The following is a 25,315-nucleotide window of genomic DNA, read 5'->3' as shown; positions in this document are numbered from 1 at the left end:
GGGGCTCGCGGAGGTGCCGCGCCGTCCCTGCGCGCCGCCGCCGCCGCGGGAGCGAGGGCGTGGGCAGCGCCGCGCCCGCCGCCGTCCAGCAGCCCCGGGCGGGCTGGGACCCGCCGCCGCGATGGGCGACCCTCGGCCCCGCGCCGCCGTCCTCCTCCCTCTCCTCTGCCTCTGCGCCGCGCTGCCCGGCGGCGCCTCCAACAAAGGTGAGCGGCGGAGCGCCGCGGGCACGGTCCCGGGCGGCGGCGGCGGCGGGGCGCTCCGCTGGGACCCTCCGGCTGCCCCCCGCGGCGGGGCTGAGAGGCACGTTGGCCGCGGCGCATCCATCCGCCCCCCGCGGGCGCGGTGCGGCTCCGCGCTGCCCGTCGCCTTCGTCTGGCACGTTTTTGTCGGGGCATCTCCGCGATCCCCGGCGGCTCCGGCTTGCGCTGCCCCTTCGGTCGCACTCATCCCATTCCCTCTCTCTGCTGTCTCCATCTGTCTCCATCTGTCTCCTACCACCGCTTTTTTCTCCGTTCTTGCCTCCCCTTCTAGCATCCCCTCGCGTTTTCCCCTTTCCCACCCACTTGTCTTGCTTTTGTTTCAGTTACCGCTGTGTGGATTTAGCTTTCCTTCCCTTCCTGAGGGAGAATGTGTTGCTCCTCTACAGACCCCACTGCTCTCTGAAACACATCCCCTATCTCCATCTTCCAATTGTAGTTCATCCATCTAGAATCTGTCAATAGGAATTATTGTACAGTTACGTGTTAACTATGGAGGTTGCTAATGTGAAACAGTATTTTATGTGCTAAATATGTTAAAAAAAAACCCCTAACGCTATAGCTGTAACGTTCTGAATGCAGATGTTCTTTGAACACGTAGAATGATGGAGAAGGATGTAGGTTTCTAGATCTGTGGCTGTAGACACAGCTGTGAGTGAGAAATTCACCCGAGGGGAGTCGGTGCGTCGATAATCTGACAGGGTGGGAGAATCTGAAAACACGCGAGGGACTCCGGGGTCATCAGGGAACGTGACACCTTAGGGTGCTTTCTGTGCTTTGGAAGAGGGTGGGCTACAGGGCGGGTGCAACACGGGGCTCTGTGTATGCTGACATCGGCAGGGGCATTTATTTGTGCTGCTCTGGTGCCCAGGGGCCCGGTGGTGAGGCAAGGCCTCTTACGCTCTGGATTTTCTCTCTCCTTTGTGAATTTACAGTCTGAAACATCTACCCACCTTTGGCAAATTATTTTAGATTTACAGGAGCTTTCTTGAAGCTGGTAGGAGTCTGTATCCTAAAAACATTCCCAAAATGATTTTCTAATCTCCAGGAACTCATTTCCCAAGAAATCATTTTGGTGATTCCCAAGTTGCAGGTGGATGCAGCAAAGGATTTATCTCCCTACCACCGCTCGTTACCCCAGTAACAGGGCATATTTGGCATTTGTAGCTATGGATTCCCACCTTGGTGGTGTGGCACATGGACTAGAGCCGTCACAGAGTGGAATCTGGTGGGGGCAATGGAGGAGTGGGGTGAAACGTGGGCACTTGCACGCAGGAAGGATTCCACCTGCATACTGAGCAGGGAGGATGTTTCTCTGTATTTCCTACACAATGCTTTATAGTCTTAAATCAATATGGTGAGGGAGAAATGCCAACCCACGCTCTTCGCTGCTGTGCCAGGCTGGGTCTGCCCACTCTGCCCTGCTGGTGCATCCCCACTCTGACCTGTCGCCCTCTCTGCTGGCCCACCACCCAGCTCCGACAGCATCCCCTGGCCCCGATTTGCAGCAGTGCTTGGTTGTAAGGGATACTGTCCCTTTTGAGTCAACACATCACGCCATGCCGGTATGGTTTCAGAGGATACTGTGCTGCAGAGGATGAATTCACATATTGGAAGTAGTGCCCTTGAGGGAAGGGCTCTATCCTACTCCCCACCAGCTCTGAGCCATGCTGTGCTCAAAGTATTGCTCGGTTGTAATAAATCTTGGTGTCCAGAGGGTGGGAGAGTGGGGGATTATCTGGGAATGGGGGTTGTAACTAGGCCATGTAATATAATCTCTGAGGCCCATTTGGCAGGGAGTGGGCATGGGGGAGGGGTTTTTAATTTCTAATGATTTTTCTTCTCTCTCCCCTCCCCTTCCCTCCCCCTCACCCCTTTATTTCTCCCTTTCCCTGCCCCGGAGCCTGTGTGATAAAGATTAATTTGCTATTTCTGGGCCTGTGACATTTTTCAGAGCCTCCTGCTGGCTGCTGCCTCCATGCCAAGCCTGGCTGGTCTCCAGCCAACGGGATTAGCCAGGAGGGGCCAAGGGAATATGGTGCTCACCATGGAGTGGGGAAAGAAGGAGCAAGGGACTCTCAGAGTAGGTTGTTATACACGTAGGATGACTGACTGAAAGTGTACCTGGGTACATGTGTGTAGATCCTGGGCCTTAGTCCAGAGGATGCAAGGCGTGAGTGGTAATGACTGCATGCAAAACTTGTCCCCTGGGGACACCCCAAGGGAAGATGTATCCTGGATCCTTTAATTATGGCTTCAGTGAGCTAAAGGTTTTAGCATTTGGAATCTGTCTCCAGGATCAGGCTACTTCTGCCTCTTGATTTCATTTTTTTCTAACTGCTCCAGCTTTCCTGGGCACCCAGATGCCTCTCCACATGTTTCTAATAAAATAGTAATGAGGAGGCCAGAAGGAACACATGGTTTCTGATGAGGTCTCCCAAAGAGCCACGTAGAGTAGGACTAAAGAAAGAGAACTTCTTCCTCCCTGCCTATTTTAGACTTCTTTATTTCCAGAGAAGAAGGTGGGGAGGGATGGTTGTTACCTGCCACTGGATGATACTCTGCTCTTTTCCTACTGAATCTGTCATTGGCGGCTAATACATTCCTGTGCTCCATCCCCTACCCCAAATCCACCTCAGCAAACAAGCACAAACCCTGGATTGAAGCTGAGTATCAGGGCATCGTCATGGAGAATGACAACACAGTCCTGCTCAACCCACCGCTATTTGCACTGGACAAAGATGCTCCACTGCGCTATGCAGGTAGGTGGGTAACAGCTTTGGGAAGGGTGGGAGGCAGGGAGAGACCTCCAAAGAGGCAGAGACAGGGTGACATTCATCCCTGTGCTGGATTCTAGCTCTCTCCAGGAAACGATCACCTCCAAACCTTGTTCCGGAGGAGGTCCCTAGTGAAGTCTGGAGGCAGTTTGGGCACAGCTTGATTTAGAATGCTGTGAGCCGTTTCCCTTAGGGAGAGAAATTGAGGGTGGAGCCAGCTACTTTTTGACGCAGTTCTGCTATTTCCAAAGATGACATGCACAGCTCTGTGTCTGTGAGCACTGGAGGAAGCTGGTAGGGCACACTTCAGTGGCGGTGCTACAGCCCCTCAGAGAAAGCACAAATCCCTGAAACTACAGACGGAGATGTATGAGGGCTGTATTCCTGGTGCTTGCTTAGGCCGTGCCTGGAGCTTCCTCACGCATCCTCCCTCAGCTTTGGAAGGGGAAAAGTAGTCCCTGTGAGCTGAACTTTAGCATTTAGGTGACCCTATCTGCTGTTCCCTGCTGTACTGTGCACATCTTGTGTGGGGGTGGATGAGACATCGTGAATCTTCATGCTTTGGCTGTCTTATCTGCAATCTATGGCCTGTTTTGCCTCCGTGTGGGATGCAGAGGAGAAATAAAGTGCTCCTTCAGTACTGTGGCTGTGCAGCACTAATAAATCTAGCTTGAGCCTTGTAACCTCTAATCTTTCTCGATGCTGGTCAAGCCTCCTTGCCGTGGGAGTAGTCTCCAGTAGAGGGCAATCTACACCATTAATGGCTGTAAGAGACGGCAGGAGGAACTCCCTAGGGCACCAAAAATTGCTCGAAATGAGAGGTGATAATGAGGGAGAAAGGAGAGCGTAAGTTAGAAGGGAAGAAATTAACGGGAGAGGGAAGCAAGGGGGCATACTGCGCTCTCCTCAGTCCTTTTCTTTCTCCCCTTCCTCTCTGCCTTTGTGGGTACCAGGTGAAATCTGTGGCTTCAGGATCCATGGGGCAGGGGTACCTTTTGAAGCTGTGATCCTGGACAAAGCTACGGGTGAGGGGCTGATACGGGCCAAGGAACCAGTGGATTGTGAAGCACATAAGGAGCACACGTTCACCATCCAGGCTTATGACTGTGGAGAGGGACCCGATGGAGCAAACACCAAGAAATCACACAAGTAAGTCCATGCAGTTGTTGCCGCGTGTTACAAAATGCGATCTGTCACAGAAACACAAATGGAAATTGCTGTGGGAACGCTTCCTTTAGCCAGAAGTATTTTCCTCCAGCCTTGATACTATAACTCAGCATGCTAATAAGACCCAAAGAGAAATGTTCACTGACTGAGTCACATAAGTGAATGCACTAGAAATGAGAGGTGCTTGACAGTTGTGTCTAAGGGTGGTGTTTTATGTTGCTGCATACAGGCAGGAGGTCCAGATTACATTATCATTCCTTTTGCCCTTTCTCTGGGGTAGGAACTCATTGTCCAAGCTCCTGTGTGCCAACCTCACTGCATTGAAACCAAGGTCTCTTTCCTTGTCCTCGCTTTTGATGGCTGGAAATCAGACTGGTGCGCTTTAGCGGAGTGACTTACATGGAAATTTAGGTGGTATATGGCTCCTAACCAGCCAATCCGTTGTTATTGATGTCTCTCTGCACCAGGGCCACAGTGCACGTTCGAGTAAACGATGTGAATGAGTTTGCTCCTGTCTTTGTGGAAAAGTTGTATCGTGTGGCAGTGACTGAGGGAAAGCTGTATGACCGCATCTTGCGTGTGGAGGCCATTGATGGAGACTGCTCACCACAGTACAGCCAGATCTGCTACTATGAGATCCTGACCCCCAATATTCCCTTTCTGATTGACAATGATGGTAAGAATCCACACCTACCATGAGCATGTCACTCCCTCTTTCCTGCTTTGCTCCCTCTCTGCCAGTCCCATTTGCTGGCAGAGCTGTGCTACGTGAATTTTCTAGCACTGCTGATCCACCTCTCCTGGTGCAGAGGTGCAGCAGCCATTTTGTGGGATGCTATAGCTTCTTACAGAGTGGCACTGGGGGTGGACCTCAACCCTTTTTTTGGTTGTTTTTGTAGTTGATCAAAAATTAGAGTGGTTTCTAGAAGGAACATCTCTGAGGAGACTCTCTTTCCTTTCCCTTGATCTCTTTGTTTTGCTAACTAGGGAACATCGAGAACACGGAGAAGCTGCAGTACAGTGGAGATCGTCTCTACAAGTTCACAGTGACAGCCTATGACTGTGGAAAGAAGCGGGCTTCTGATGATGCTGAAGTGGAAATCCAGGTGAAACCCACCTGCAAGCCCAGCTGGCAGGGTATGAAACACAGTTACGTCTTCCCTTTGCTTTTGCTGAACTACTCTTCAGTCCTACTCCTTGGAAATGTTTGTACATACACATATACATTTGTATGCACATATATATGTCTCAGTTCTGGCACCAACCCATTAGTCTCGTCTAAGCGGATGCAGTGGACATCTAAGTCTGTTGCAAAGCCACTGAAAGGCAATTCTAACATTGGAGAATCATTCCTTGGATTACTGTGAACTGCTGTGTATTTGGTAAGGCTCATAGACTGTATTCAATGTAGATTGGTTTGGGGGCTGCTCATCTTGAGGATCTTTGGCTTTTCTAGAGGTGCCGCATGCCTACAGGTTCACTTTAGTCAATAGAATTAAGGGGAAATCAACACAGCTCTGCCTGATAAGAGGCTGATGATCCAAGGAGTGATGCTACATTGGTGCTAGCTGTAGAAGATGAGAATTTGGACTCTGTGCTTCTAGGAAATCTTCCCTTGCACTGATGCCAGCTGCATAAAGTTGTCTTTTCAATGTGGAAAGTGTTTCTGGGCTAGTCCATAAATGCCACTTGTGTGGGTGCCAAATGTTCTGGCCTTGAGTCCTTGGCAGAACCTAACCCCTCTTTTTCACTCTTCTTTATTAGGCTGGAACAAGAGGATTGAGTACACCCCAGGTGCAGGCAGCCTCGCGCTCTTCCCCAGCATTCACCTGGAGACCTGTGATGAACCCCTGTGGAACATCCAGGCCACAGTGGAGCTGCAGACAAACCATGTGGCCAAGGGCTGTGACCGGGATAACTACTCTGAGAAGTCACTACGCAAACTCTGTGGTGAATTGATTCTTTCCTCGGCCAAGGACCGCTGTGGCACAGCGCCTTGCCCCTTCCTCTGGAGGGGTTCACACTGGTAGCTCTGTGCCTCACACAGCAGAGATGCTGGGGGACACATTCCTCACATCTGCTGTGGTCAGTGGGGCTGGGAGGACACCTAGCTTGCATGCTGTGTTGAGAGGCAGTGGGTACCCTGCCTGTATTTACAAGGGGCTCCCCGTGCTTTCCTTGCTGGGAAGCCAGAGGTTTCTCTGCATTCCCCCATTACGCAGAGTCTGTGGGACTTCCTTCAGCACGGATGGAAAAGTCACCATCCTCCAGATAGGAGAAGGCCTATAGGCAAGTCCTCCTCTCCCTGCACTCTGGGATGTTACAACGAGCCCTCTAGCACCCTTTTCGTCTGTGCCCCAGTTCCCAGGCTCCTCTGTCTCCCATGCTGACATTCCTGACTCCTTCCCCTCTTGGTAGGTGCTGCCTCAGGAGAGATTGACCTGCTGCCGGTGCCTGGCCCCATGGCGAACTGGACGGCACGGCTCTCGGTGCACTACAGCCAGGACAGCAGCCTCATCTACTGGTTCAATGGCAGCCAGGCTGCCCAGGTGCCTGTGGTGAATGGGCCGAATGCCCGTGAGGGGCTGAGTGACCACTTCACCCTGTCCGTGTGGATGAAGCATGCCGTAGTGCCCAGTAAAGGCAGGCGGGAAGAGGAGACGGTGATCTGCAGTACAGTGCAGAGCGGTGAGACACTTTTCTTGGGGTGGTGACACTTCTGCCCACTGCCTCTAACTTGCTATACGGGATTGTCCCTGCAAATGGACCAGAGCGGGACCTGGGCAAGGGCCCCTCCTTAGGAACATAGCTTCTTCAGGCGTGACATTTTCTGTGAGCAGTCAGTGCTGAGTGCCAGTCGTGCAGGCTAGCGTGTGCTTCTGGGCTCTGGCCTGTGAGGCTGCTCCGAGGTGTGACACGTAACTCCCTGTGCTTGTCCCCGGCAGAGGATGGCTACTCGCATTACTCTCTGGCTGTGCACGGCTGCCGGATTGCTTTCCTCTACTGGCCATTGCTGGAAAGTGCAAGGCCTGTGAAGTTCCTCTGGAAGCTCGAGCAGGTGAGAAAGCGTTTGCCTTTTCCCCGTGTCCCTTCTACTTCTGCCCTTTGCTGATCCCTTCCTCTGCTGTCTGCCGTAGGTCTGCGATGATGAATGGCATCATTATGCCCTCAACTTGGAGTTCCCCACTGTCACACTCTACGTGGATGGCGTCTCTTATGACCCTGCCCTCATCCACGACAATGGCCTCATTCACCCCCCACGGCAGGAACCCTCGCTCATGATTGGAGCCTGCTGGACCGGTGAGTGCCCACTCCCTGAACCATGCTCTTCCCATATGAGAAACGAGTGGAGGGAGAGCCAGAAGAGGTGAAAGACATACCACCCAGTGCTAAATGATGCAAACCATGTTGCAGACATCTTGTCTCCTTGGCACCAAAGCCAGTGTGGATCCTTCCTTCCAGACCAAGCCAGCAGGCCACGGTAATAATAGCTCAGGGACAAGTGTCATTGGCAGCTTCACGGACAACAGCAGTAGAATATGCGATGGATAACCAGCTTTCAGACAGAGGAGAGTTGAAACTCTGTACCACATTCAGGCGTTGGCCTTTCTATCAAAGAGCAGGCAGTACTATTTGTGCTGCTGGTTGTATTGATGGGGATTTCTGTGTCTTGAGGGTCTATATGAAGAAGTCACAAATCATCCTGTAGAGGAATTGGGTTGGAGGACAAAGATCAGGTTAGGAACATAGTTAAGCTACTACCAGGTTAAAACCTGTTCTGTGGAGATGTAAGGCTGCCTTTCCCAGGTCTTTCAGTTCTCCTGCAAGACTGAAGCAGGACAGAACTAAAGGAATTTGCCTGCTGCTTGCCTTTACTCTAGCAGAAATTTCTGGCAAGATCAAATCTTTACCGTATTACTGCTTCTCCCAGGTCAGGTATCTTCCCACAGCTCTTGTCTCTCGGTTGGCCTTTTGTAACCAACAAATTGGATCACTTTGGGACACCCTCCTGGGACCATCCGAGTTTCAAAGGGATGTTGAGAACATGGCTTGTTGCAAACATGGCTAGGACCATGTTCCATAAATGGGAATCAATTAATTCCTAGAATAGATATCATTGGGAAAGGAGGGGAAAAAAAACCCTCTACTTTCTCCTTTGTATCAGTTACTCATCCTACATTGCCTTCATGAGAGGGACTCTGCCCTCTTTCATCTGTGGTGTGCTGTCTCTAGGGTTGAAGGATGCACTGCTTGGCACATGACTCCAGAGCTGTTCTTTTGGACTGGCCGATATAGGTACTTCTGTAGACACTTGCCTGACCCTGTAACTTCCAAGGCCTTATTGCTTGTCTGAATGTTCTCCTTTTGCAGAGGAGAAAAATGAAGAGAAAATCAAAGGAAATGAGAACTCCACTGATACTGTACAAGGTATGGAAAAAGAAAGAAGATGGTTCTCTTCCCCTCTTCACCGTGCATGACTATCACTTCTTGCATGGTGCCTTCCTCATACAGCCCCCCCAATCCTGTGCTGCCGCCTCCCACCATCTTGGGAGGAAACCCCTTATTTGTCAGATTTGTCCTTGATATCTGTGGAGCATGAAAAGGCTGATAGGAGGACTACAGCCTGCTTTGAGAGATGGAGTATGCTTTTCATGTGGAGAAAGAGTCCTCATGCCTGATCATTAAAGTTGGTCTCTGAAGAACATAATAGCCATTAGAGACATCAGGAGATGTCACCTCATCCCTAACTATGGAAGGTATAGTTTCTTTTAAAAGCCCTCACAGGAAGCAGAGTGAGAAAGGGACAAGAAATTGTTACCATCTGGCATTCAGCAGTTTGGCAGAAACTTCTCTACGCTACCCACTGTTCACTGCCCTGGTCTTTCTGTTGGTCTGTTTTTCTCGCCTTCCCCCATCTGGAATTCAAAAAATTGTCATCTCCTTACTTCAGCATCCCCCATCTTTTTGTTGTCTTTGCTTTTCCACATCCCATGCACCCCTCTGTCTAACTCTACATCTTTTAACATCTGTATGTCCCTCACACTGTTCCTTTTGTTGTCTTTGCTTTTCCATGCCTCATGCACCCCTCTGTCTCTCTCTACCTCCCTTAACATCTGTACGTCCCTCACACTGTTGCTTTTGTTGTCTTTGCTGTCTTCCGCGCCATGTCTCTCACACCCTCCACCTCCCATGTTTCCCTCAGGAGATCCTCTGTCGATCCACCACTACTTCCATGGTTACTTGGCTGGCTTCACTGTGCGCCCTGGTAGCTTGGAGAGCCGGGAGGTTATTGAATGCCTGTATGCCTGCCGTGAGGGGCTTGATTACAGTGACTTCGACAGTCTGGGCAAAGGGATGAAGGTATGCCCATCTGCCCAGCTTGCATGGGTCTTCTCCACTCTCCTCCCCAGCCTTGCTTCCCAGGACTTTGCCTGCTCCCCCACCTCAGACAACTTTCCACCCTTCTCCTTTGTGTCTCTCTTAGCCTCAACTTTTGGCATTTGCCAAGGAACCCTGAATACTTTCTTCTCTTCCACCTGTAGGTTCATGTGAACCCCTCTCAGTCTCTGCTCACCTTGGAGGGTGACGATGTGGAAACCTTCAACCATGCAATCCAACACGTGGCTTACATGAATTCACTGCGCTTTGCTACCCCTGGAGTCCGTCCACTCAGGCTCATGACTACTGTCAAGTGAGTGGACAAAGCAGCACCTCTCACTAAGTTCAGCAAAAGGATTACCTCTCTTTAGACTAAAATTACACTCCCTCACCTTGTATTTTAATTCTAATTGATGGTGTCAAAATGGGTAAGAGTCTTCCTGAAAAGAAATATTAAAGTATCCAGTACCCAAATGGATACTGTAATACTGGTTCCTGGGGTTTACGCAGGTAGCAGAACTTCTCCCTTCGCTCTTGGTGTTCCAGGCATGGGAGCTGGTTTTAATTTTCTCTGTGGTATGTGGATGTGACCAAGTCACCGGAAACCCAGCGATGTCATTCTTACCACACCTCTCTGTCTTGCACAGCAAGCTATAGGAAAGCTTTAGAAGACTACTAGAAAAAGGATATTCCCTTCACTAGCGGTAATGGGCAGCAGGTTTTCTTTTACAGTGTTGGTAGAAGCTTGGGCCAACTGATGCTTTCTACTTCTCTCCAGGTGTTTCAGTGAAGAGTCCTGTGTCTCCATTCCTGATGTGGAAGGTTATGTTGTGGTGCTACAGCCTGATGCCCCCCAGATCCTGTTGAGTGGCAATGCCCACTTTGCTCATCCTGCATCAGACTTCGAGGCTCCTGATGGGGTCCCCCTCTTCCCCAACCTCCAGATCACCTGCTCTATTTCTCACCAGGTGGAAGCCAAGAAGGATGAGAATTGGCATGGTACTGGTGAGTGGGGCACAGAGCGAGGTATAAGAGACAAACTGGAAAGACCTGCAAGTGTTGCTGTCCTGCAGAGGAAGTAGAGCCCCTCATTACACCCAAAATAGGAGAGAGTTTACAAATACAGAAGCAAAGCACACTGTCTGTCAATATGTAGGCTAATCAGTTCTTATCCCTTTCTGCTCCTCCCTGTACTTTTTCTATCCACTCAATTCCTTTGCCTCACTCTCTCCTTCTTTCCCAGGCTGCTCATTCCTAATCCCTTTTACATTTTACATACATTTCTCTTTATTGAATCCAGCACTGGATGGATGTTCTGCCTGTTACCCTCTCCACTCCTGCACTTACTTGGTCTCCTCCTGCTTTCCTCATTTCTCACCCCCTCCCCTCTCTTCCTGAATCAGTTATTCCTGTGAATTCCCCAGTCAGTTTCCTCACACCCTATAATACCTCATCCCTCAATTTCTCTCCATCATCCTCAGATTACTTCTCTACACTCTGTCTTTATTTAGCCCGCACCCAGGGCTAAACAATAACAGTTTTTCTCTCAGCCAAGGTCCCTTCCCCAACTGAGGAAGGAAATTGGGAAAAAGAGGGAGACTCATGGGTTAAAATTGAACAGATTTAATAAAATTAAGAAACTAATATCAACAGTAACACAAAACACACAAAAGTATACTTAGTTACAGAGTTGCATCAGGTTGTGCCAAGAATACCAATCATTGGGAAGGAGAAAAAGGCAAGGAGAGCAAAAACAGTCCCACCCCTCCCCAGCAAGCCCTCCCTTTTATAGTGAGCTTGATGTCAATGATACGGAATACACCTGTGGGCCAGCCTGGGTCAGCTGCCCTGGATTTAACTGCTAAGGGCCTTGATCACCATGGCTGGCCACAAACTGAAACCAAATCCCTATGAAAACAGGACAGCTCCTCATGTCCTTTCACTTCTTTTCTATCTCTTCTGGTAATGGGATTTTTTTGCTCATAGTTTTCTGTTTAGCAGCTCTGCCTTTCCTCGTACAATGATGAGTTTCTTGACTTAGGGCAGGTTGGTCTTAGCCCTGCTGAAAGCAGTTAGTCATTGAATGTGGCTGCCATTTTAAAGAAGAAGATGATATCTCAACCATGGTAACCAGCAGTCATGAGACAGGGGAAAGCTTTAAAAAGCACTCAGGGTCTGGGAACGTGTGATAGAGTTGTTCCTAATTTGCACATTGTCATTGTCAACAGAGTCCTTACAGCCTTACCATGAACCAGTCTGATAATAGTATGTTGTTCCAAAATAAAGTGATTTTATTATGTGCATAAATAATGTAATTAGAACTAGGGGGACTCCTCCAACAAGTAATTAGACTGACAGTGATTTTACTCAAGGTCAGTGCTAGGCAGAGAAAGAGAAGTCATTACATGTGATGTGAGCAATTTTAAGTAAGTGGGTACAAGACTGAGTAACTCCTGCCTTCACTGATGTCTGGCTGGCTTTCTGGCCCTGTCTTCTTTCTGTTTGCATCTCAGTGACAGACACACGAATGTCAGATGAGATTGTGCACAACCTGGATGGCTGCGAGATCTCATTGGTAGGAGATGACTTGGACCCAGAGAGGGAGTATCTGCTCCTGGATGGGGCACTGCTGCAGCAGCGGGGCCTGGAGCTTGTTAACACCTCCGCCTACCTGACCATCACAGGTACGTCCTCTCCTTGGCCACAGCTAAATATGCCTCTCATTACCTCTCAGGCATTGCTGGGAGAAGCACTTAACCCGATGTTAGAGATGTGCTGGTGTACTTTGCGAGACTCTGAGATGTAACCATTTGTTGAACTCCTGGCTTTTGGAAGTCCCAGGCCATTTCCTTGGGGAGGTGGCTCCTCCTCCAGCACACAGTGCTAGGGCATGGTGTCTGAGCTCTCAGCCAGGCTTATACCACTCCTCCTGACTTACTCCTTGGGGTGGTGTTCAGATGGCAGCAGCATTTTGGGTGACATGACTAGGGGACAGCACATCCCACAGGTTGTGGACTGGTACAACACTATTGTACTCCAGAACATAACAGGGCTGTTGCTTTTGATTCTTCCTTCCCTTGTACATGTTTTAGCAATGCAAGCAGGGATTTCATCAGGTCCTTTGCAGCCAGCTCCAGCTCTGCTCCCTTCACAAAATTAATGAACTCAGCATTGCCTTGGATTCCTCTATAGCTCCTAGTTGCTACAACGTTATGATGCCAGATGACTTTGAAGAAAGTGCTTCTCACCCCACACCAATTCTCTCTTCTTGTCTCAGGTGTGGAGAGCATTGCAGTTTACGAGGAAATACTACGCCAGGTCTCATACCACATCAACCACGGCGCTGCTCTTTATGAAAGGAAGTTTCACCTGTCCTGCACCGAGATGAATGGACGCTACTCCAGCAATGAGTTTACTGTTGAGGTACAAGATCCATACATGCACATAGAGGTGCTTGTGCGTGCATGGAGAGGACATGGTGGATGGGAATGCACACAATGTAGAATGTACCATGAACACAGGGCTGAGTCTGTCTCACTCTGGTCTTTCTGCAGATGAATGTCCTCCACAACATGAACCGAGCTGCTCATCCTAACCATATTCTGAGTTCCCAGCAGTTCATGCACCGAGGCCATCATTTACCCCCAGAGCTATCTGGGCACAGCTTGGCAAGCACCCATAACAACCCAAGTATGTAACACTGTCTTTTGGTTTTATTCCTTTAGGTCAGGATGCTGATTTTCTGATATCCCAGTAGAATCTATAGCAGAGGATTCCTTTCAGGCTCCCTATACCCATCTTAGGGAGTTCTCATTATACTGTCCTGTCCCACTCTTCATTAGCAAATAGACTGCAGTCTGCATCAAACTGTGTTTTAGAGCTTGGTGCAACAATCCTCCTCTTTTGGTGTGTTGTTTTTTTGATGTAGAAGCAGTCTGAAATCTCCACTTGAGAAGGTCTAAAAAGAACAACCATAAGCTGGTACTGTTTCATTTATGCACCTTGCAAAGGTGTTATGCAGGCTTGGGTAATGTAATTTCAGAAAGAAGCTCCAACAGCAGGAGAGAAACAAGAGAATCAAGACTGCTGCTGCTCTAAAAGAAGAGAGGGGACTAGGTGGTGATCAGCAAGGCAGAAAAATATAGGTGGCAGCACCACACAGACAAGAGGAGAGTTTTTGCTCTCATGCAGAGGAGAGCGAAGCCTGAAAGATAGACTAGAGATTAGATTTGCTGGTTTGTGCTGGCAGCCCTGTGCCAGAAGCACAACTGCAGTCTAATTGGCTCTTCCTAGGCTATGAAAGTTCTAGGACTGTTACAGAGGACCCTGTGTTGGTTTTGGCCCCCTGTTGCAGGGAATATGGAAAGCATCTTTGGTGCTAGCTTTTGCTGCAGCTTCCTGCAGCAGCTGGGACAGGAGTTGGATTCAATGATCCTTGTGGGTCCCTTCCAACTCAGGACATTCTATGATTCTGTGATCCCAAGCTGGTCCAGTCCTGCAGCCAGCACTGAGCCACTGCAGGGACAGCCTACGTACATGCTGGGAGAGCACCAAAAACCACTCCCTTACCCAGCTCTGCCCGATTGCAGCGGAAAAGTTGTCCTTGCTGTACAGAACTACCCAGAAAAAATCCACAGAGGGCCTGGACAGACTTTGCAGGGAGGGTGGTTATCTGGGGAGTCAAGGCTTGGCCTACAGGCATAGAACAAAGGTGTAGGAGTTGGGCTAAGGGTCTTAGACGAATTTCAAGTTTTCTCCTGTGGAGAAGCCAGGCTTTGACCATGTCACTATTAGAAGACCATCATAGCCCTCACCTCTGCTCCATGTGCAAAGCAGACTTCTTTTGGCTTCCTTGTTTCTCTACTGCTTGCACAGAAATCACACCATCTGAAAATCATCCTCGTGCCCTTAGAGGCTCTCCCCAGCACACATTTCTCCCTCCCAGGAGGGGGATACAAATGGCTACTGCGCAACATATCCTGGTGACTTCTGTAGATAAAGATGTGCAGTTACGCAGGCTGGGCCGACATCAAAGGATGCCTGGCCCTAGGCATCCTGGAAAACCATGCAGGCCTGAAGTGAAGATACAGCAGCTGAAGGCAGGAACTGCCTGTGTCCAGGGGAGTGGGAAAGTCAGGACATGTTCCTACGTAGACCAAAAACCCAGGCTTTGCCCAGGAACCCCAGTTCCTGCAGGTCAGTTTGGAAATGCATGTTTCTGTGACAAACTCTAACCACACATTCTCATTTTCTTTCTCCAGTGGTCCCCAGTGCTGCCACTGTCATCATTGTGGTGTGTGTGGGCTTCCTGGCACTCATGGTGATCCTTGGCATCCTGCGCATCCACTCCCTGCACCGGCGGGGAGTGGGACAAGAGGTCCCTGGGGCTGCTGAAGGAGGGCACACAAGCACTGGAGGCAGAGAGCGCGACATGTTCTGGGATGACTCTGCCCTCACCATCATAGTCAACCCCATGGAGGTGAGGAGCAGCCACAGTGGCTGGGGCTGGGCGGGCAGCTGGGTTGACAGGTCCTTCTCCTTACCCCATGTCTCACCTCCCCAGTCCTACCAGAGCTGCCAGGAGAGGGCAGCAGAAAGCGGCGAGGGCAGAGCGAGTGAGGGCATGGAAGACGAAGATGACAGCAGCGATTCGGAGACACCCGACTCCCTGGACGGCAACGACGTGGATGACCGACACATCATCGGCAAAAGCGATGGCTCTCACCGCTACTAGCTTTAAAACACTAGTCCAATGGATCCCCCCAAAACATCTGGCTGGAAGGAGGAGGCGTCTTACTTTTAACTTCCTCCTTCCCCCGTGTACACATGCGCTCCTCCCTCATTTGTCATTTCTGCCTCCCACGTTCCTTCATCTTCTGCCATCCTCATTGTGGACATTCCCCACATTATTGACCCCCCATCTGGCTCTCTAGAAACTTACGTTAGGGCATTTGCACATGACAGCGGCACAGTTCAAACTATGATGAGGAAGGGGGGGCATGGAAAGAACAGAAATTTGGAAGGAGGAGCCAGCCATAGGGCTCAGAGTGGGGTCTCTCACAACCCCTCCCCAGATATTATATATATATATTGTATATTTTTTCAATGTTGTCGTTTGAGGTTTATTCTCGTTTCATGCAAAAAAAAAACCAACCACTGCAGCTTGTGTCGCTTTGTAAAATTGTCGATACTCCTACACAAAATGAATGAAGGTAAGAAAGCGGAGGAAACAAAGTGGATTTTAAAATAAATGGATTTCAAATAAAATGTTCAGGGCTTCTGCAGTTTTTCACTACAAGCAGGGGAAGAAACTGTAGCCTCCAATGTGAGGCTGGAGATTGTCCAGAGCGTGTATTAAATTACTGCCGTCGCTCGGTGAAGGGTTACATTTTTTTAGTGTACGCGTTGGAACAAGAAAAACACATCACCCCTGACCCTACACCCCCCCACCCCGCCTTCATCAGTCAAAATACTCTTTGTAAACACAATGTAGCCTTCCCCAAGACAAGGGGTTAGGAACCCACAGAGGAACAGAAGGCATCCCAGCCTGTCACAGGCAACTGCAACACATGCAGCAAACTGAACTCTTGATTACAGAAAAATAAATAAGGCTCTTTCCATACACTTAGTGTACCATCAATAGAAAACAGGCCAAATCCTCAGCTTCATCCATCTTTTCATCTGATCCACTTTCTTTACCAGCAGAAAAGAGTATTTTTCACACCAGGGGTTCCAGCTTGTAGCAGAACAGCCCCAGCACTTTTGAGGGAAGGAGGTCTCCTCTTTCTGTTGGGAACGGAGGGGATAGAAACACAACAGATACTGGCCAAGCATGGCTATGAGCCCAGTACCATGAGCTTTAGGGTTGTGCTTCATAGCAGGTTGTGCTTCTTCCCTTGATCTACTTGGTCTGATTATTCAGACCCTGCAAGATGAAAAGAGGCTGTCGGCTGCCTGACATGTCTCGGGGCAACAGCTGCAACATGTTAAGGACCCAAAAGAAGACTCTGCAGTAGGGCACTTGCTGGCAGCCAAGGTTAAGAAATCCTGCTTAGGGGCAGGAAGGTAGCACAGTAGGTGAGAGTGGAAGAGCCCCTTTGAGGGCATGAAAGGTCTCAGCAAAAGATCTCTGCTTGCTGCAGTTCTCTCAGATGTCTCAGCTCTAGCCTGTCTTCATGTCCAACTTTGCCCACGGATGGTTATTACTGGGTCCAAAAGAAGTGAACATGCTGAGGCTAAGATACTCTTATGCTTTCTCCTTTGTTTCCTTGCCAGTAAGTTTCATGCCCTTGTTTCATACAGGGAGCTTACAGCAGGCACTGTCAAACCAGTGCCCTGACATCTTGAAGCACCGGAATAATTCAAGTCTCTAGAAAGAAGAAAGGCTACATTGTGCGTATTGGAGACAAAAACTTCGCACAAAATAGTCTTATGTCCTGAGAATGCTATTCCTGACCCTGTTCTGATACGCAACAAAAAGCATCACCTCTTGGAGCATGGAAAAAGACCAAGTCTCAGGACCATGAGGTCCCCGTATCTCTATAGCAGCCTCAGTCAGGTGCTACAGTGTGCTCACAAGGTGGAAGAGGCCAAATGTACGATGAGTTCATAGGTAGCCATTGTGATAGCTGTGTTTGGAATCTGGCGGATCAAGTGAGCCAGGAGCCCTCGGTATAAAGCCAAGGGTCCCTCTTCATGGAACACAAGCTGCAGAGTCTGTATAAAGGAACGGTATCGTGACCCTTCTTCTCGCAACCGTGTCCGAATGACCTCTGGAGAGACAAAAAGAGAAGTGATATTAGCAGATTGATCCTACAGGCATCTGCACATGACAGTGGCACATCTCCCATCGAGGGGAACAGAAGCAAGGAGAGTGGACCCACTCACCATGTGGATATGCAATGCATGAAGCACATGTTTTGGAGACAGCAGCAGCTCCCATGAGTCCGAAGAAGTCATGGCTGTTTGGTGAAAGTGTGAGTGGTGCGGAAAGGGAATGATGGCTGTTTCTCAGCTGCTGTTTCAGTGCTTCATAGATGACAAAGTGTATGATGGTCTCTGACACTCCAGCATAGGAGGCAGTGATACCACGGTAAAATCCACGAAGGCCTTCAGTGCGGTACACATGCATGGCACATTGGAGAGCATTGCTGGCCATCTCCCCCTTCACCCTGCGAAGATGAGGGAGGGTTAGAATGGCACACTGCTCCACCGACCTAAAATGCTGCTGTGAACACAACTGTATGACTCTTCCCCAGCGCGCCTTGAAGACCTATGTTCTGATGGCAGGTCACAGACCCCTACCCAACCCCACCCCCAAACCAATCCCGATTCGACATGGAGTGGCTCTGCACTGCTAGCCTGCCTTACCTGGCTTCCAGCTGCATCCTGGTTTTCACTAACCAGATAGGGTTGGTGAGTGTGGAAGAGGTAATGCCTGGAGAACAGAAAAGGAAGACAGCCATAAGCACCAGGATCACACTGACAGTTTGTGAGGAGGTGCTGATCTATCAGGTCTCTGAATTCTGCTTGGCAAGCTGCAGGCATTTGCAATTTGAGAATGACCTTGAGCTCCCAGGGGAGAAGAGACATTTAGGGCAGACTATTTGATTCTCCTCCTCCCCCATTCCAGCCTTTGTCTGGTGGTAATTAGCACCTCTGCCTCCAACATAACCCTACTACAGGCTCTGGTGCTACAAAGAGGCAGGTCTGACAATGGGCTAAACTTGCAAGAGTGGAAGATTTTGTTACAGAACTGAGATATATCAAGAAAAATGATTCTGTGAGTGGTCTAAATTACACAATGCCTTCTCCCTCTCACAGCTGAATGGAGCTCTTTTCCTGATACCAGCTGAAGGGGTGAAGACTAGATCCATGACCTGAAGAGACCAGCCTAAGAAGAATGAAGAGTGAGAAAACGTTTTGTTACCGTGGAAGGAGAAAACTTCAGAAGAAAGAGCAGGACTGATGGAAGCAGCAATGGGGGAGGAATGAGACCCGTTTATGCTTACAGACAGAAGGACCCCTTGGCTCTGATTTGAGACAGAAGAGGCTCACCTGCACAGGCTGCTGATAGCATATGTACTTTCTTGGACTCTGGTACAAGGACAGCATTGAGCCTCTCCTTCACACCAGAATAGGCAGCAAAATATATAGCCCTGGTTGAAAAGAAATGCAGAATAAGTTACAGCTCACCTATGAGGAGCAGAGACAGCACTGCTGTGGGGTCTCACTCCAACTTTTCTTACTCCCAGCAGAGTCTGGTCTAATGTGACATCAGATACCATGTATACTAGGCCCACGGCAATCATCTTATCTTACAACTATGATCAGAAGGTCCAGAAAATGTCTGTGTGAAGGGGTCCTGTGGCACGATGAGCACAAAGCCCAGACTGCTTTCAGAGCGTGGAGCAATAGCTGTCACGGAGGTCCTTTAAAAAGTGTACAGCATGAGCTATCCTCAGGGAGCAGTACTCACCGGGAAGGAGCAACCCCAACAAGGTTTGGACCCAGACCTCGGAACAGGGATCGCACACCTTCCTTTTCAAGGATGGCCCTACAGAAGGAAATGAACAGAGAAATCAGCAGAATAACTAAGCTGGGGACTCTCCTGTTCCTCCTCCTTCTTCGTTCTTCAGTACTTCTTGCATACTTTCCTCACCTCCTGTGTTATTCTTTTTCTGCCCTACTCTCATTTTCTCTACAACCACTTCTCCTCTCTCCTTCAGTCATTTCTTCCTATTCTTGCTGACACCATCACTCTGGGTCAGATCAAACCACTAGCTGAGAAATTTCTCAGAGTCCCCAAAGCTGCCTTGCAGACTCCAAGTTCGAAGCACAGATCAGCTGGGAGAAGTAGATGTACCTGGGCTCTGATGAAACTTCCTACTGCACTTGCTGTTTACAGACCCTCAGCTCAAATGTTACTTCCATCTCCCCCTCCCTCTCCACCTGATGGCCAATCCTTCATCTCCCTGGTGCTAACACATATGCTGCCCTATCCTACTCACCTCAGCAACTTGAGCACTCCAGGAGATGGTGGGGTGGGGTTCATCAGCCTCACGCTCATCCCCGGCAGCTGTATCTCTGAGAGGCACAGAGGCCGCAGTGTCAGTTGGGATGACTGTAGGCGTGTCTTCACCACTTCCAGGGGACAGGTCAGGATGGCTCCAGCTGTGCCACCACATCTAGGGCACAAAAAGGGCATAACAGCACATGTAAGAATGACCCCTGTGCAGGAACAGGGCAATAATTCTGACCCTGCTCATCTACAACCTCTCCCCCCAAGAAGAGGAGGTTAGGTCCCCCAGCCTGCGTCACACATGACCTCCCGCTCTGACATTGATTAACGTAATAACAGCTTAGCTTGGGACATCTCCTGGCAGTCTCACTCTGAAACCTCACTCAGTATTTGAGACAAACAGTCCCAAGTCCATAGGGACTCAGCAGTCTCTCAGCTCAAAGCTGCTGATCTTTGCATTCAGAACTGCCCAGAGCAAACATTTCTGCTGCCCAACCTCGCTGCAATGCCTTCTGCTGAGATCACCAGGCACCGTGCCTCAACCTCCCCAGAGCAGCATTGGCTCAGAGAGGGGCAGCACAAAACTCTCCCACCCCTCAGCCTGCCTGTCTCTTCAACCCGTAACCCATTCAGCCCCACATCTGCAAGGCCCTGTAAGCAAGATCTGTATTTTCTGCCAACAGCCAGGCCCACTCCCAGCCTGACTTGCTTCATGAAAGAGGACACCGACCTTCAGCACACAGAAGATATTTTTGGAACTCACGAACCATCACCATCAATCAGTCTAGTCACACCTCAGTAACGCTGAAAGGACACCTATCCCCTTTTTCCCTTTCTGCCACCCAGGGAGAAGTCAGAACCAATACATTCTCAGCTTCTGCCCCTTCAGATCCTTTGACTGACAACTCCGTTCTTCTAGAGGATGCTCAGTACCTGAAAGACTGTTTTAAGATGAATTTGCATGGAACAGCCATGCAAGAGGATTTGATGAACAGGCAGTTGTTCATATCTGCTACAGCCAAACTCGCTTTGTTTCACAAGAGACGGAGGATTAAAAAAAGCTCACTCTGTTCCAAAGAAAGAAAAGCCAACCAAAGAACTACAAGATTATCAGGGAAGAACCAAGTATATCAACAGAATTACGTATGACAGTACAGGACAGCAAATGGCTAGAGTTCTGAAGAATTATTTGGAAAAAGTCTATACAGCTCAGCGCACACATACGTTGCTCTCACAGCCTTTGCTCCTAGGGCTTCATTTATTATTGTCTGCAGGTTGCGGGGGGTGGGGGGTGGAAAGAGGCCTGGATGCCTATTTCAATGAAGTCCAAGAGTTGAAGATCTGGCAGCTAGAATGTTATGAAGCTAATGATGCCAGCAACTAGCAACTAGTTATGCTACTTCATTACACTCATGCTGCTTTGTCAAGCCATTTGCAGATCTTACGCAGTGGTGATGACTTGCAGAGCAGCCAATCAGCAGCAATTTCCCTCAGGAGATACAATGAGTGGTGGGAGTCTGGGATTAGGTGGAACACGACCAAAGAACTTAGCTCAGGCTCAGAAGACGACACAAAGCAAAGCAGTAAACATCCTGGCTCGGGTTCTCTGGATGAACAAGCTCATCAAGCATGGACACCAAGACAGCCTACGCAGTGATCCAGGAGTTGCATGAGCAGGGCCTCCTTCTACAAAAGCCGTGTTGATTCTTCCCATGTAGACCATATTCACTCGGGAGTACAACAGTCCCGTTCTTTACCATAATTTCTACTTACTTGCCTGATACAGGCTCCAGATTTACAGGCCTGTTGTTTTCTTGACCAGAAGCGTAGTTTCCAGTTCAGGAGAAGACTGAGTACAGTGGTGACAGATGTCTAACAAGTCTGAATAAGAGCAGTTTCAACTTCCTATCTAAAAGCTGAGCAAACACTACAACAGGACGACATTTAGAGAAGCAATTGCTTGGTATCCTAAAGATTTTTCTCTCTAACAGTGCATAAGGAGGCACAACCTTGTTTTCATAATCTCTCATCTATTCAAGAAGTCCCTACCTGAGCATGGTCAGGATATGAATTTGAACCCATGCCTCCAGTATATATAAAAGTTTCCTGAGTTCAAGTTCCTCAAGCTACTGATACGTATAGATAATAATTTTAAAAGCAATAATAAGAGTTTAAAAAATTGTTACTCCTTAGCATGGTGGTCATATAATCAGCAGTAAGAAAGTCCAAGGTGAAGGAGGACCTATGAGCCATTATGGTTCAACGGTGAGACTAAGGAGGATTTTTCAGGGAGCAAAGAACCCTGACTAAACAAAGCTAGGGAAATGAGGTGTACCAGTTGTTCAAAACTAGAAGAAATCTCAACTATGATGTCTTATCACGCACTACATGATGATATATGTGTGTATCACCATGTATGCTCACAAGCTATGAAAGGCATAGGTCTCCAAAATTCTTCTGTTTCAGTAGAAATGGAAAATTATGTACCCTCGTCACAAAGAAATGAACTATTCTTCAGTCCAATACTAATGAAGGCAAAATTGAACAAAATCTAGTCATTTTAACATTTAAACATTTTAAAATCACCAGGGCCAAAAAAAACCATGGCCATGGATGTTAAAAATAGCTGATTGAGGAGACTTCATACCTGCAGATTTAAATGCACTAGCCTAGAAGAGTTCTAATGTCTACCAGGGCTAAAAAAAAAGTGTATTTGTAAAAATTTATGCTGCTAAGGTTATACGGTTATATAACCTGAGATTCATGCCAGAAGAGAATTACGGAATCAGATCACTATAGACTTAAAAGACACTTTGTACTAATCAGTGTTGGCGGGGGGTAATTTCTTTTTTAACAGAACTTACCAAACAAAAGCTGGATTCAAAAAAGCAACTGCAAAGATGTAACATATGTCAGTTTTGCAAAAAGTGAGCTTGATATCTCACAAAAACACACTTAGAGCCTTAGCACTCTGTCTACAGCATAGATGCTAAATGAATTAAAATCAGACCACAAAATCTCAAAAAGAAGAAAAAAAAATATCAGTCCCACTCTTTCCCTGCCCTGAAACCAGTTGTCTGTAAAGAATCAAACAGCAGCAAGAGCCTAAGAAAATCACTTCTAGACTAGACCCAAAAATTTTCAGTTTTTCCACCAACAGACAGGATACTGTCTTTACTCTTGATAAATCCCCTGGGTCACAAAGATTGTCACAGTACTAAGCAAAGCTGCAACGACTGGCAAGTAACGAAAAAACACACGGAACTGAGCAGTCACCAATGGTCCTTATGCTGGGCTTAAACGGACTGGTTTAACAAAGCCAAAACCCTGAAGTCATTACTCTAGAAGCAGGAACAAAGGCAATTCCTGCAAAACCTGATGAAGAGGAGCAGCTGACAACCAGTACAACATGTACTCCCAGAGCAAAGCAGTGGCAAAAAGAGCTAATTGAAGAAGGCAGGTAATTTTACCTTAGAAAACGGTACTTGCCTTTAGATCTTGCTTTCACATTTTAAAAGGAGAACTGGAAAAAGAGGATTAGTTGAGAGAAATACAAAAAACACCGTTAACATTTTTTCAATGATCTGAAAAGGGTACCAGAACATGCATAGAGGTGGCAAGGTTTACTGGTAATTCACATTTTAGCCCTTAATTAGGCGAGCCAAAAACTGAGATGGCTTGAAGATCTTCATTTAAGAATAGCAATGCTAGGTCAGACAAATCTGCAGTTAAACCAGGATTCTGCCTAGGACACAGGTGAATAAAGATCACCTATGGAAGAGTAGGAGAAATACTCATCTCCAGAACACTCTCCCAGCTTCCTGCAATTTTCAGCTCAAGGATTTCCTCAGCCAGAATTGTTGCATTGCATTTAATAGCCTTCAAGACATTCTTTTTCATTATCTTATTAAAATGCTTTCTGGACACATAAAAAGCTTTTATCCTCTAATATCCTGCGGCCAGGAGTCCCACACTTTAACTGCACGCTGTGTTAAGAGCTATGTATGTTCTTGCAGTAGTTTTGAACAAACCTCTCACAAATCTCATTTGATGGTCCCCAGTTTTCGTACTAGAAGATAAAGTGAACTGTTCCTTCATCAATGAGATCTGTTTTGTTAGGTGAAACAATAATATTAACTATATACTGCAGCAATAACCTGAACTTCTTATTAAACTCTAATTCATTTTATTAATCTCTTGGGTTTTAATTAATTGTAATTCAAGGATTATTGCTTAATGGGCCAGGACAGGATAGACTGACAAAGCTCCCACTAGCAACACTCCTGTCACTAGGCAAACTCTCAGTTTTTCAGGAACCAAGGTGGAAAATGAGGATGAGGAAAAGCTTAAAAGGAAAGCTGAGAAATATGAAAGAATATATTAAGAAAGGCTAAGATGCAGTTCAAAGGATAAATTAATAAAAGAGAATAACCTATACAAAATAACACTGGGAACAGAGAGGGCAAGTACATATAAGCAAAGATCGAAATAGCACAACTGCATTAGCTGCAGAAAACTGGGAATTTACTAAGAGCAATGAAATGATGTGCTTTATTGCACATGCTCTACCACGGACCTCACTGTCATACAGACTCCAACAGGGTGGTGGAGTTTGGAAAGGATTAGGTGGCTGTCTATGCAAGGGAGTTCTGCAGTTACTCATGAAGGTCCGGAGGACCAGAATACCTTCTGCTTTAGGACATCATAAACTTAAAGCTCATTCTTTATGAGACTTAAATGATAAATGTTCCTTAAAGAGAGGAAGGGTGAAGCGCTGAGCGAGAAGGGCACGCTGCAAATTCAGAGGGACTGCTGGGCTCCACGCTCCGAACACCTGACTCACCAGAATCAGCCGCACTATTTAAAGCCAGAGAAGACATGCAGGAATGTCAGCCATGCGAGGAGGGAGGGCTGGCTGCCCTCCCAAAGACAAGGATGCTCCACCGTTTGCTCTGCTTAAGGGGCCTCGTGGCGCCTCTCCTTCCCACCGTCCAGCACCCCGCTTCCCTTGCCCCCCCATCCCCCGTGGGGACGACACGCCAGGCGAAGGCCCCCGTGACTCAGGGGGAGGCTCCCCTTCTCCCCGAGCTGCAGGGCCACGCGTTCAGCCCGGCGCCAAGCGGCCGTGCCACGTTGCAGCTGGCCCAGCAAAGAAAGCGCGGGTGAGGATTACGGGGCACCGGCAGTGCCTGGCGTGGGGCAAGGCAGGCTCTCCTCTCCCCCGGCTCTCCGGCAGCTGCTGCTGGGCGTGCGGCCCCGCAGCCTCCAAGGCAAGGGGGAGCCGCGCCCCGAGGCCGGCCCGCGGGGAGCGGTGGAGCGGGCCCCCGCCGCAGGCCTCGCTCCTCAGGGGCGGGCGGGCGAGGACGAGCCGGGGCGGCGGACGGAGGGAGACCCCGGCCTGGCAGCAGGCGGGAGCGGAGGCCGAGCCCGGAGCTCCGCGGGGCCCGGGCCGACCCCGGGGAGGAGGACGGGCCGCGGGACCAGCCAGGCCCCGCGCTCCCGGCGGCCTCGGACCGCTCCCGGCCGCGTGTCCCGAGGCAGAGGCCGGCGGGCCCGGCCGCCCCGCGCGGGGCCACTCACCCTCCGGCGAGCAGGTGGAGCAGGGTGCTGTGCTGCGGCATGGCCCGGCGCTCTGCGGCTCCGCCCGCGCCCTGCGCCGCCACCACCTCGTGGGCCGCCGCCTGGCCCGCCCGCCTCCCCGCGCACTGGCT

The 25,315-nt window shown here is 49.1% G+C and overlaps 2 protein-coding genes across 2 annotated transcripts; one reads left to right on the top strand and one right to left on the bottom strand.

Annotated features, from left to right (window-relative positions):
- Positions 1-92: 92 nt before the first annotated feature.
- CLSTN3 (calsyntenin 3) lies at positions 93-15,844 on the top strand. The gene is made up of 18 exons (XM_068400358.1): positions 93-206; positions 2,900-3,022; positions 3,991-4,186; positions 4,672-4,880; positions 5,192-5,341; positions 5,969-6,154; positions 6,623-6,892; positions 7,150-7,262; positions 7,342-7,504; positions 8,576-8,632; positions 9,408-9,565; positions 9,748-9,896; positions 10,362-10,588; positions 12,097-12,267; positions 12,861-13,006; positions 13,138-13,273; positions 14,845-15,062; positions 15,147-15,844. The coding sequence occupies exons 1-18, from the start codon at positions 122-124 to the stop codon at positions 15,315-15,317; spliced, it is 2,928 nt and encodes a 975-aa protein (XP_068256459.1). The 5' UTR covers positions 93-121; the 3' UTR covers positions 15,318-15,844.
- On the bottom strand, positions 15,819-25,315 carry LOC137663292 (solute carrier family 25 member 33-like). Its single transcript, XM_068400359.1, has 7 exons — positions 25,185-25,315; positions 19,594-19,770; positions 19,062-19,139; positions 18,641-18,741; positions 17,954-18,020; positions 17,471-17,754; positions 15,819-17,355 (listed from the first exon to the last, which is right to left on the bottom strand). Exons 1-7 carry the CDS (start codon positions 25,223-25,225, stop codon positions 17,156-17,158), a joined length of 948 nt encoding a protein of 315 aa, XP_068256460.1. The 5' UTR covers positions 25,226-25,315; the 3' UTR covers positions 15,819-17,155.

The sequence above is a fragment of the Nyctibius grandis genome, chromosome 5 (genome assembly GCF_013368605.1).
Source record: "Nyctibius grandis isolate bNycGra1 chromosome 5, bNycGra1.pri, whole genome shotgun sequence".
Lineage (NCBI taxonomy): Eukaryota > Metazoa > Chordata > Aves > Nyctibiiformes > Nyctibiidae > Nyctibius > Nyctibius grandis.
The sequence above is the reverse complement of the archived record's forward strand: the minus strand, read 5'-3'. Positions and strand labels throughout refer to the sequence as shown.

Excerpts from the sequence above, each read along its gene's own strand:
- CLSTN3 (XM_068400358.1), top strand. The coding sequence starts at position 122 with ATGGGCGACCCTCGGCCCCGCGCCGCCGTCCTCCTCCCTCTCCTCTGC. Across the intron at positions 6,893-7,149 it reads CTGCAGTACAGTGCAGAGCG|AGGATGGCTACTCGCATTAC; the intron begins GTGAGACACTTT and ends TGTCCCCGGCAG. Across the intron at positions 7,263-7,341 it reads TCCTCTGGAAGCTCGAGCAG|GTCTGCGATGATGAATGGCA; the intron begins GTGAGAAAGCGT and ends TGTCTGCCGTAG.
- LOC137663292 (XM_068400359.1), bottom strand. The coding sequence starts at position 25,225 with ATGCCGCAGCACAGCACCCTGCTCCACCTGCTCGCCGGAGG. Across the intron at positions 19,771-25,184 it reads CTCCACCTGCTCGCCGGAGG|ATGTGGTGGCACAGCTGGAG; the intron begins GTGAGTGGCCCC and ends TTTGTGCCCTAG. Across the intron at positions 18,742-19,061 it reads GTTGGGGTTGCTCCTTCCCG|GGCTATATATTTTGCTGCCT; the intron begins GTGAGTACTGCT and ends CTTTTCAACCAG.